The 12,091-nt window shown below is 54.4% G+C and overlaps 1 protein-coding gene across 2 annotated transcripts in view; it reads left to right on the top strand.

Annotated features, from left to right (window-relative positions):
• Positions 1-3,201: 3,201 nt before the first annotated feature.
• Grin2d (glutamate ionotropic receptor NMDA type subunit 2D) overlaps positions 3,202-12,091 on the top strand; it is a 34,352-nt gene continuing 25,462 nt past the window's right edge. For both annotated transcript variants that reach the window (XM_085841725.1, XM_021167257.2), the window contains exons 1-4: positions 3,202-3,731; positions 7,356-7,975; positions 11,352-11,466; positions 11,836-12,047. In XM_085841725.1, coding sequence (XP_085697851.1) covers positions 3,276-3,731; positions 7,356-7,975; positions 11,352-11,466; positions 11,836-12,047 — 1,403 coding nt within the window. In that variant the 5' untranslated portion in view covers positions 3,202-3,275. The remainder of the gene's footprint in view (positions 3,732-7,355; positions 7,976-11,351; positions 11,467-11,835; positions 12,048-12,091) is intronic.

The raw sequence follows: 12,091 nt of genomic DNA on the forward strand, positions 1-12,091 counted from the left end.
GCTGCTGCTGCTGCTGCTGCTGCTACTGCCTCCGCTGCCGCCCTGGGCCTGGCCCCCAACCAGCTCCCCAACACTCCACGGAATCTTTGGGTCTCTGGACGCGGGTTCCGGTCCTGGCCCCCAGCAATTTCCCCCAAAGAACAGGGTCATGAAAAGGTAAGGCTGGGACAGGGGATGCAGGGGTGGGGGTGGGGATATGGCCCCCTCCAATCTAGGGCAGGGAAAGTTGGCCAGGGATCTCAAGGAGGGAAGGGGTTTGAATGCAAACAAACCAAATGTCTCTGCCCCCTTGTCCCTGAGGGACTGTCTTCCATCTGCTCGCTCGCGCTCTCTCTTTCACTCACTGCCCCTTTCCTGGGTTTCTATACCTCAAAACCACCCAAGCCTCCCATTCCTCTGACATGTTACCCTGTCCCCAGCTGCGCATAGCTGAATCCCACCTCTGTCAGTCTCTCCACCTCATCTTCTCTATACCCCTCCCTGCATCAGTCTTCCCATGCCTGGCTATCCCTCTCTCCTCTCGCTTTCCCCTCCCACCTCAGAGCTATGAGTCTGCTATTAATACCCCTGCCAAGGACCTTGAGGGCGTCCAGTGACCGGCACCCAGCCCCAAGCAGCCACCCCTTCCTCAAGGTTCTGGAATGCCCTTCCAGGATAGGGATGGGTGTGTGTGTGTGTGTGTGTGTGTATGTGTGTGTATGTCTGTGTGTGTGAAGTGGGGGGATAGGAAGCTCTCTGCAGCACAATGAGGGGGAGCTGTTGATCAAAGCTTCCCCCATTCCCATGATGGATTAGGGGGCAATAGAGACACAGAGACCCCCTACCTCCTTATACCATAGACAAGATATGAGGGAAACAACTGGGAAGGCCAGAGCTAGTGAGCTGGAAGGATGTTGGGACTGATGGGGTCTGAGGCAAAAAGGGGGGGGGGCTCCTTAAAGGAGAACAAGATAGGAACCAAGACTCCCAGGTGTTGGGGCAGGATGAGGCCAGGATGCCCAGGCCCTGAGAAAAAGATGAGTGGGCTGCAGAGCTGGGTGAGGTGGGGTACCTGCCAGGCCAAGTTCAGTCAGGAATTTCGGGAGGGCGAGCACTCCTGACCGAGCAGGCTGGAGATGCTTCCGAGGCCCCTGTAGGATGGAAACAGGCTAAACTCATAAGGTGGAGGTCGGGATGGACTTTGCCAACCCTGATGTGAGATCTGGGGACTTTGCTTCCTGAGGACTGATAACGGGGTACAAGCGCTGGGTAGAAACATTGCCCTCAAGAACCCTGTATGTGAAAACACTACCTCCCAACAGGGGTGGGGCTGAGGCTGTCCTCCTAGGCCTCACAGTGACAAGGACCTTGGACCCCAAAAAAAGCAGAGGCTAGGGTCTGAGAAGTGGAGGAGGGGGCTGATGGCTGAGCAGCCACCAGGAAGGGAGAGAACCAGTATTAACCCCGCGGGGGCCAGGCCACAGCTGTGCGTTATTTTGGGGAGAAAGGGGGGCTATTCTGAGCAGGGACTGAGCCAGCTGCTTGGGAAGGAAAGGCAATGAAGAGGGGGGACAGGAGGAGGTATGGCCTGCAGGAGGGGGCACCCCCTTCTCTGGGGAGACAAGTGCCCAGGACCTCCAGAAAGGTGGAGTGATGATTTGGAAGATAAGGGTTCCAGCCAGGGTAGGGGGTGTGTGCCTTTGCCCCAACCCTTGCTGTCTAGAGTGGACCGGCCTGCGCTACCATGGCAACCAGACAGGAGACTGACAGCCAAGAGAGAACCCTTCTGTATCTGGACCCTGGCCCATTCAGGAAGCCCCCAGTGCAGGTCCTTGGAGCTTTATGGGAGCAGAGATCAGGCCCCCAGGGCTCCTCCACAAACCTAGTACCCAGAAGCCTGGGATCCTGGCCCACCCACCCCAGGCAACTAGTATTCAACAGGGGCCACTGGAGGCAACCCTCTTCTTCCTTTAATTTACTAAATTGCTCTGGGCTGGAAGCCAGGGACAACCCCCCCCCCAGCTCCCCACAGCTGTGCCCCCAACCCCAAGACTGGCCTGTGACTCAGTTTCATCAAGAATGAAAATGAGGGGGCAGGGACAGGAGGAGGGGGCTAAGAATGGCTTAGGGTGGTGGGTATTTTCTCTCCTTGGATACCCAACTAATTTCTCCCTTCTCTCTCCCCCATACACCTGACCCCTTTTCCTCTCCCGTTTCCCCCTTACTTTCGCCCTTTTCTTTCCATTTCCTCTGCCACCTGCCTCTGCCTTGCTTTCATGTGTGCTGGGCACCTCCCGGGTGGGGGTCTGGGGCTTTGCCTTGCCTCGCTATTTCTGTCTTCTCTGTATTCCATTCGCTCTGCTTGCCTCTCTCCATCTCCACTCCTTCTTCCTGAGGTTGGTGTGTGCCTGACTCTGGGTGGCTGTGGGTCTCTGCTTTGCCTTCTATTCCCCCCAACTTTCTCATCTCTCCGCCTCCCTGTATTTCTCTCTGCATCTCTCCTTGCCTCACTACCATCCTCTGCCGTGCTCCCTCTCCTGTGCTCCCTCTCCTGGGTCTGTGTCCCTGTGAGCCTGGCCTTTCATCTCTCTTCACTCTTTCCCCTCTCCTTGACCATCTCTCGCTGTCCCCCTCTCCTTTGCTCTTACTCGGGTTCTGTTCCTGGTCTTTGTCCCATCTCTGGGTCTCTTTCCCATCTGTACGATCACTGCCCCTTCCATGCCTGCCTTCTCCCCCCACCTCTTACCTCTGCATCTTCCCTGACCCCATTACTCACCCCCTCCCGCCTTTGTGCCTCCTGGTTCCCACATTCCATTCCTTCATCTCACCCCCCACGCCTCCCTCTATTTGGGTTCCATCTTTCCCTTCCACTCCCTCCATTGCCTTTCCCGCTGTCTCTTCTTGTCTCTGGTCTCTGTATGTCTCTCTCCTGCCTCTTTCCCTCTCTGTCTCTCCATTCCTTCCCGTCTCTCTCTCTTCATTTGTCTCCCTCTATGCTTCTGCCGCCGCTCCTTCTCTCACCCAACTTTCCCCTCTCATCCTGACTCTGCATCTCCCTCACTATCTGGGTCTCACTGTCTCTGTCGCCTTCCCTATCTCTGTTTCTCGATCTCTGTCTCCTCCTTCTGTCTCGTTCTCACTTATCTCTGTCCCTCATCTCTGTTTCCCTCCGTGTCGGCCCCTCCCTCTCTCCATCACCCGACCTTCCCCTCTCGCCCCGTCTCTCCCGTGTCTCCCCTCGGGCTCTGCCCTCGCCTCCCGTCCACGCAGAGGCCGCCCGGCGGGGCCCGCAGGCGATGCGCGGCGCCGGTGGCCCCCGCGGCCCTCGGGGCCCCGCTAAGATGCTGTTGCTGCTGGCGCTGGCGTGCGCCAGCCCGTTCCCGGAGGAGGTGCCGGGGCCGGGCGCGGCCGGCGGGGGCACGGGCGGGGCGCGGCCGCTCAACGTGGCGCTGGTCTTCTCTGGCCCGGCGTACGCGGCCGAGGCGGCGCGCTTGGGCCCGGCCGTGGCGGCGGCAGTGCGCAGCCCGGGCCTGGACGTACGGCCCGTGGCGCTGGTGCTCAACGGCTCCGACCCTCGCAGCCTTGTGCTGCAGCTCTGCGACCTGCTGTCGGGGCTGCGCGTGCACGGCGTGGTGTTCGAGGACGACTCGCGCGCGCCCGCCGTCGCGCCCATTCTCGACTTCCTGTCGGCGCAGACCTCGCTGCCCATCGTGGCCGTGCACGGCGGCGCCGCGCTCGTACTCACACCCAAGGTGCGCGCGACCGCGGGGGACGGGCCGCCTTGGGGGCGGGGCCTTGAGGCTCGGGGGCGGGGCCTTGAGGCTCAGGGTCGTGGATCGGACGTAGTTTGAGGCGGGAGGTTCGTCGAGGAGCAGTGCCTGCGTAGGCTGAAGGGAAAGACTTTGAGAGGCGGGACCTATGATAACTTGGGGGGCGGGTTGTATTAAGATTTGGGGGGGGTTATAAGGACGGAGACAGTAACTAGGGGGTGGAGCCGTCCATTGGTCAGTTTCCAGGTTGGAGGTTAAGAGTCAAGTCTATATAGTGAGGAGGCTGATTTGAAGAGATGTGCTCTATGGGGTTCACAACACCTTTCAGGGGTCACCTACAAGGGTCAGATCAATAATCAGGAAGGAGGTGGGTTACAGTGAGGATTGAGGAAAAACCAATGGCAGAAGAGATAGATTTTAATGAGTGAGGACAGGGTCAGAAACTAGAGTTATGGCTCTTGGACCAATGAGGGGAAGAGTCAGTTGGAAAGGGATGGAGTTCAGAAAGAGGTGGTGTCTAGTGAAGAAGCTGTGTCCAGGAAGGCAGAGATGGGAACCATAGGAGAAGAGAACTAGGTGCTGAAGGAGGGCATGGTGGGAGGCTCAGCTGGAGGCTTGGAGCCTAGAGGTGTAGGAATGAGAGCAGAGCCATGCATTCTGAGAGTTGGACTGATGAGAAGCAGGCCAAGCCCAAGGACCCCGCTAGTGCTCAAGGAGGGAGGGATCCAGTGGAGATGGCTGAGGGTAGACCCACTCCAATGGATGTAATAAAAGGACTTTGCTGAGAGAGGAGGAAGTAGGCCCTTGAAGTGGGGTTTGAGAATGAGCTTGTAAAGGTACAGAAATGAGGATTTTGAACCCAGAGAAAACCAGAAACTTGAAGTGGAGTCAGGAGAGACTGGTCCTGGTAGTAGCCTGAAAAGAGACCTGCCTCCAGAGGCCTGGGTGAGGACAGTGGGTTGTGGTAGGCTTTTGGTACCAAAGAAGAGACGTGGACTAGCCTGATTTGCAGATGACCTGAGAAGGGATGTACTAGATGTGGAGCAAGTGGAACCTTGTTCCCAGAACATCATTGCATCCGAGGGCCCTCAGGTCTGTGCAAAACATTCTGGGAAGGACCTCTATCTGGCTTCTTTGTTCTTGGCTAGATTTGTAGATAGATATGTAGGCCTGGCTGCTCCCTCCATAGAACACTGGCATACATGGTCCCTTGTGCTTCCATTGCTGGTGACTGTGCCCCACTGAAAATTGCTATCCACTCTGTGTGTAGCCTGTCACCTTCAGGGACATATATAGTTCCTTCACTGCCCTGGGGGTGGGGGTGGGGAAGTGTTATCGTTGCTGCTCCAGCTGTGCTAAATGAGTGCCAAGACCTGTTCATAGCCATCCCCGCTGAGGGGTGAGGTCGTCTGTGAGTCTCCAATGCATGCTGGGAAGGTCCCTCTCTTCAGGGCAGCTGTCTTGTACCCAGCACTAAACCACTGGCATGTGCCGAAGGAGAAATTCTGATTGCTGTTTGCATGTAGGTGCAGGAAGGCGTGTGAGGCCTGGGGCCTGTTTAGTTAGGTTCGGGATTATAAAACTGAGTTGGGAGCCGGGCGTGGTGGCGCACGCCTTTAATCCCAGCACTCGGGAGGCAGAGGCAGGCGGATTTCTGAGTTCGAGGCCAGCCTGGTCTACAGAGTGAGTTCCAGGACAGCCACGACTACACAGAGAAACCCTGTCTCGAAATACCAAAAAAAAAAAAAAAAAAAAAAAAACTGAGTGGGGGGGGGGGGTGCTCACTTGTACTCTAATGAGGGAGACAAACTAAGAAAGCAACAGATAGTGAAATCTGCCCGAAGGGAAAGCAGGAACGACTGAGGCTAAGGCTTCAATAGATGGGAATCAAGAAAGGGCTCCAGAGGAGGTGGTGTCTGCACGGGCCCTGAAGGATGATAAGGGGTAGCTAGGCATGGAGGAAGTGGGGACTGTGTCCCCAGGAGGGACAACTGCTAAGGGCAAAGCTTAAAAGAAACATTCTGTGTGAAAAGAGAACAAGGCAGAGCTGGGGAGGCAGCTGAGCTCAGACAGACACGGAGGCTTGGTTCATGCAGGGCCCTGGGCTCAGGTTTTGATTCTAAAGTAGAATTTATTGGAAGGTTTTCAGTTGAGAAGAGATGTGTTCCCGTTAATATTCTGAAATGATCCCTTCGGTTGCTGTTTGGAGAACAAACTAAAAGACATGAGCAGGGATGAGAAGAGTGCCAGAGAGCTGCAGTTGTCTAGGCTAGAGCAACGGTGATGGCAAGGGCAGAGACTGGGGGTGCAGACGGGGCCAGCAGGTTAGAGCACACAGCCGGGAGGTGTTGAAGGTGGCTCGCATGTAAGTACCGGGGAAACAGAAAAGGATGGGGCTGGGGTTGTACATTTGCCACTATCGTGCTTGTCCAGTATGAATGAGGTCCTGGGTCCCGTCCCATGTAAAGTGGGTGTAGCGGTGCGTACCTGTAAGCCCAGCACTCTGGAGGAGACAAGAGGAGCAGAAGTTCAGGGTCATCTTCTGTTTTATTTGATGATATATGAGATCTTAGAGGAAGGGAGGGAGGGAGGAGGCTGGCTGGTTCTGCTCTAAAGAGAAGGGTCGAAGAGAGTCAGGAAATTGCTTTTGATGTGCTGGTTCCTGAGATACTTGTGGAAATCCTGGTTTGGGGATAGAGACTAGAACGTGGGATTGGTTTGTCTGAAGCTCACAGGAGCGGTTGTAACCAGCGGTAAGAGCCTTGGGCACATCCCACTGAGCGCCTGCCATGATGAAGATGGACAGTGCGCCTCCATCCAGCAGGCAGCTGCGGAGCCACAGGTGGCTGGCAAGCACTTGCAGGATGCAGCTGAGGAACTATATTTTTTTTCAGTTTTATTTAATTTTAATTTGAATAGTGACGCATGACTAGTGGCCACCATGCCGGATAGTGCTGGAGACCACATTTAAGCCCATGGATCGAAATGACAGAGAGGGGACAGAAAAGGAAAGAGAACGTCATAAAAACATTCTTATATTTATACAGAGTTCTGACTGAGGAGCAGAGAGGCCAGTAAGAGAGACAGAAATGGGGGACATAGGGTCAGGAGGGAAAGTAAAGGGCCATCACTCCACTGCATGCTGGGAATTGTAGTTTTGCTCTTTGCAACAATACATCCGTGAACTCTGGGAAGACGTGGGATAAATTTATGGTGGTGATATCACGTGCTGCCACCAGATAAACCCTCAAACCTCAGCATCTCACCCCATAAGTTTCTCGTCCATACAAAATCCAAATAGGAAGTCCTGACTGGCGGTAGCCTTCTTCCACATGCTGAGCGGCGCAGGCTGCATCCCTCCTGTGACTGTGAGACCTTAGGTCTTCTGGGTCTCTACAACTGCCCTCAGACAGGAGAGTAAAATTCAGGGCGAGGTTTTTTTTAGGTGAGCCTGAAAGAACTCAGTTATGTGGCTAAACATGACCTAGAGGAAGCCTGTACCACAGAAGGAAAAGGAGCCAGGCCTGGTGAGCAGCCATAGTGGAAGCTGTGGTGGCACTGGCTCAGGCAACCATGCTCTGCTCACTGTCCTCCCTGTTCCCACAGGAGAAGGGCTCCACCTTCCTGCAGCTTGGCTCCTCCACAGAGCAACAGCTGCAGGTCATTTTTGAGGTGCTGGAGGAGTACGACTGGACATCCTTTGTGGCAGTGACTACGCGTGCCCCAGGCCACCGAGCCTTCTTGTCATACATCGAGGTGCTGACTGATGGCAGCCTGGTGGGCTGGGAGCATCGAGGAGCGCTGACACTGGACCCCGGAGCGGGTGAGGCCGTCCTGGGCGCACAGCTCCGTAGTGTCAGTGCGCAGATCCGCCTGCTCTTCTGCGCCCGCGAGGAGGCAGAGCCTGTTTTCCGGGCGGCAGAAGAGGCTGGTCTCACTGGGCCTGGCTACGTCTGGTTCATGGTGGGACCTCAGCTGGCCGGAGGTGGGGGCTCCGGGGTCCCTGGGGAACCCCTTCTTCTGCCAGGAGGTGCCCCACTGCCTGCTGGGCTGTTTGCAGTGCGCTCTGCTGGCTGGCGTGACGACTTGGCACGCCGAGTGGCTGCTGGTGTGGCGGTGGTGGCCAGAGGTGCCCAGGCCCTGCTGCGAGACTATGGCTTCCTGCCTGAGCTGGGCCATGACTGTCGCGCCCAGAATCGCACCCACCGCGGGGAGAGTCTGCACAGGTGATTGGCGGGAAAGTACTCACTCATCAGTGGGCTGGGCTGGAACTCCTCCAGGTTCTGATCTCCTTTCTGTAAACGGGTGCAACTGGGTCTCCTTTCTGGAGTGCAGCCAGCGAGTTTGGAAAGCACCTAATATACAGAGTTTGTCATCATTTTTTCATAGCTTCAGGATATGTAAACATAAGGCTGGACGTGGTGGTGAAAGACTTTAATCCCAGGGCCTTTAGGAGTGGAGGCAGAAGACTCAGTCATTCAGGGGCGTCCTTGAATGTATAGTAAGTTGGAGGCTAGCCTGGGCTATATGAAACCCAGTCTCAAATAAATAAAGCAAGGCAATAAAAAAACGTTAATTTTAGTTCATTGTGGCAGTATAGACTTGCTATCTCAGCAGCAATCTGGAGATGGAAGCAGGAACCAAGGCTAAAATATCTAAGACAAAAAAATATTACACACATGCACATACACACACTCGCCTTTGAAGTCAAGATATCTGATCAGTTATGTTTGAACTGGCAGAGCTTCTGGGTTTGTTTGCTTGTTTGTTCTGTAAGTAAAAAACAGTGACAATTGATATCATCTTAGGCTGGATAAAATAAATCCCCAGGAGGTGAGTCTCAGTGATAACAAGACCCAATGATCGAGCGGCCGTGCAAGGCAGAAGTTTGTGTCTCTGTCACATAGCAGCCCAGAGACGAGTGTCTGGCGGTCCTGGCTGTCAGGAAACTGGGGCTCCATGTGGTGATTCAGTGTTCTCCTACTCTGCAGAGTAGAAGCAGGGTTGTAGGCATGGCAGAATGAGCCTAGTCTAGGGAAGGCAGAAAGTCATAGCAGAGAGCAAGCACCTTTGAGAGATGTGGAGGGCACAGGGCTCACCTGGCCAGGACTGACATCCTGACTGTACAGGGCACATCCCTTCTGGTTAGTTAAACATCTTCACTGATAGGGAAGGCTCACGCTCTGGTTGGGTAGTAACCTGTACTATGCTGACTGTTAGATATTTTAGCACCACCCCTGCATGTGGCCTGGACGGGCTGCCAAGGAGGCTGGCACCCTGTTGTGGCCATGGGTCCAGCCTACACCCTGTGATGTTGGAAGGAAACGGTGTCACAGCAGCCCTAGCATGTAAAGCTTTGGGAGTGGGGACACTGTGCACACAGTGACCGCAGCAGAAGGAATGAGTCTGGGAGGAGGTGGTGGTGCAGAAGAGGGCCTAAGCAGGGAGAACGGACAACTGAGCTGGGAATCAGGACCCCAGAACAAGAGGGTGAGAAGAGCATCCTGTGTTCATAAATACCGAGCGCCTGCTAGGAACTAGGGCTCACGCTGGGCCCTGGAAACACAGGGATGAATAAGACCACAGATTTCTTCAAAGAATGCAAGGACCTAAAGAGGTGACATACAGGGATGGGAATAATGGCCACACAGTGTGAGGCTTGCAGTAATGGAGATAGCAGCAGCCGTGGGGAAGGTGGGGGGAGGAATCCTGCCCAACCAGGACAGTTTTGGGTTGCAAAAAAGCAGTCTCCTTTAAATTTTCCCAGGAGAAAGAGGCTCCATTGGAAAGATAAACATGCACTGAAGAGACTGCAGAAACCGAGGCCAAGCGCCGGCCATCGGCCCTTTCATCTCCCAATTTCACCTTTCTGACTCTAGTCTCTCTCCCCTCAGGCTCACTCTCCCCAGCTACTGTTCAGATCTTAATGCATACTTTCTCCTTCCTCATAATTGTAGAGCCTACAGGTCTCACTGTAAAAGAGCATCCCAAGGGGAGACTGGTTGGTAACCATCAGCCTCCCAACGCAGGCTGCATAACTGGGGGGGTAAACTCCAGGGTCAGGGAGGTTTCCTGGCGGACGGGATCCTAAACTGACACCTAAGGATCAACCGCTGGCCAAACATCCGTCCACTGAAAAACCTGCTACTGAGAAGCTATGTGCCAGGCATTGCTTTAGGCACAAAAGAATCAAAGTTGGGTGTGGCAGTAGCTAATCCCAGCACTCAGACTGAGCTCTATGAGTTCAAGACCAGCCTGGTCTACATAGTGAGTTCCAGGCTAGCCAAAGCTATATAACGAGACCCTGAATTTCAAAAACTGAAAAAAAAAATTAAATAAATTCCCTACTCTCATCACAGAGCTGACAGTCTAATGCAGGGAGGCAGGGGAGAGGATCAGGCCAGAAAAGAAAGAACTGTCCACAGATGGCAGCCTCCTAGATCAAATAAACCGGGGGATGTGAGACTAAAAAGCCCAGAGGGTTAGGTGACACCAGGTGGGTAGGTAACACTTAAAGGCTAAGATAATGTAGATATGGGAGAAGCTGGAGGCATGGCTTAGCAGTTAGGAGCACTTGCTGTTCTTGCAGAGGGCCCAGGTTGGGTTTCCAACACCCATATTGCCATATTGGGGAGCTCACAAACACACACACACACACACACACACACACACACACACACACACATACTTCTTTAAAATCAAGGTACATAGATGGAGCTGAGGCTGGAAGACCTGTGTAAAGAGAGAGCAAAGCCTCAGAGCGGTAGGGCTTCAGCCATCTCTGTGGATGGGAGTAGCCCAAAGGGGACACAGGGAGGGCCTTCAGGCCAGCTTCAGTCTAAGGGTGATCAGCAAGCTCATCAGACATGGAAAACACTCATTCCAGGCATGAGTAAAGCATACAGAAAGACTCAAGGATAAACAAACAAACAAACCCTAAGCAAACACAGGGCCTCCATAGCACAGAGCAGTTGAGGGAGGGGATGAAGTGATGAGGCCAGGAAAGTGGGAGGGACCAAAACTTGGCCTTGTGTGTGTGGTTGTACAGCTTAGACTCTGTTCTGGGATCCTGGGAGCCAAAAGCAGGTCCTAAGGAGGGGAGCCAGACACAGATGCAGCTCTAGGTGTAGAGAGACTCCTCCGGGGTGGGATACAGACTGGAAAGCCAGGCAGGAGGCCTTGGGGAGGGTCCAGAGAAATTGTAGCTGGTGGAGGAGAGGTGGGAAAAGGAGAGTGGGGCTTGCAGACTGGTAGCCTGGATGGGGGGACAAGGAGAATGTTTATGAGAGTGTTTACAACTTATCAAAATTGTTCAAGACGAGAGATGGGTTTTTAGGTACAGCCCAGCCCTTCAAAGGCCTGGAGGACACCTTTCCTACCCACGTTAGGGGGTTTCAGAAAGAGGCCAAACCATGGTATACAATGAGGGATTAGCAACACCAAGCCGAGAGCATGGGACCAGGTCTTTGGGGGTTCTGGCAACTAAGGGGAGAATTCGGAAAGCCAGGATGGCTTATAGAAAAGAGGCTCAGCCCTCAGCAGCCAAGGAACTCAACCCAGGTCCCAATGTGAAAGCCGCCCCCCCCCCCTCCTCCCGGGCAGGTACTTCATGAACATCACCTGGGATAACCGAGACTACTCCTTCAATGAGGATGGCTTTCTGGTAAACCCGTCACTGGTAGTCATCTCCCTCACCAGAGACAGGACGTGGGAAGTGGTGAGTGGCCAACCAGACCCCAGGCATCTGTAAGAGAGAACCTGGACCCATGGGTCTAAGGGAGGAGGGCTGGGGGGGGGGGGGTCTGGACCACTGTGTCTGAGGGAGGAGAGACAGGTCTAGACTCCAACGTGCTATGGAAAGTTAAAACTGAAGGCACAGGTTCTGGTCTGAAGGAGGAAGGAGCAAGGTATTCTGGGTTCTGGAGGAAAATGGTAAACTCGATCTTTGGTTTGAGGGAGGGGCAGCAAAGTCAGGACACTCTGGAATGCTGCCATCGTGCTAGGCAGTATGACTCTTGTGTTTGTTTGGTTTTGTTTTGTTGTTTTTTGTTTTTGTTTTGTTTTGGTTTTGGTTTTTTTTGCCAAGGTGGGCAGCTGGGAACAGCAGACCCTCCGCCTCAAGTACCCTCTATGGTCCCGCTATGGCCGCTTCCTGCAGCCGGTGGATGACACGCAGCACCTCACTGTGGCCACGCTGGAGGAGAGACCTTTTGTCATTGTAGAGCCCGCAGACCCCATCAGCGGCACCTGCATCAGAGACTCGGTTCCCTGCCGGAGCCAGCTCAACCGTACCCACAGGTGACAGCCCCTAAGCCAGAGGGTTCGGCCTCTTTCTTTCCCCT

This window comes from Mus caroli, unplaced genomic scaffold (genome assembly GCF_978045245.1).
Source record: "Mus caroli unplaced genomic scaffold, Mus_caroli_1 scaffold_8, whole genome shotgun sequence".
NCBI lineage: Eukaryota > Metazoa > Chordata > Mammalia > Rodentia > Muridae > Mus > Mus caroli.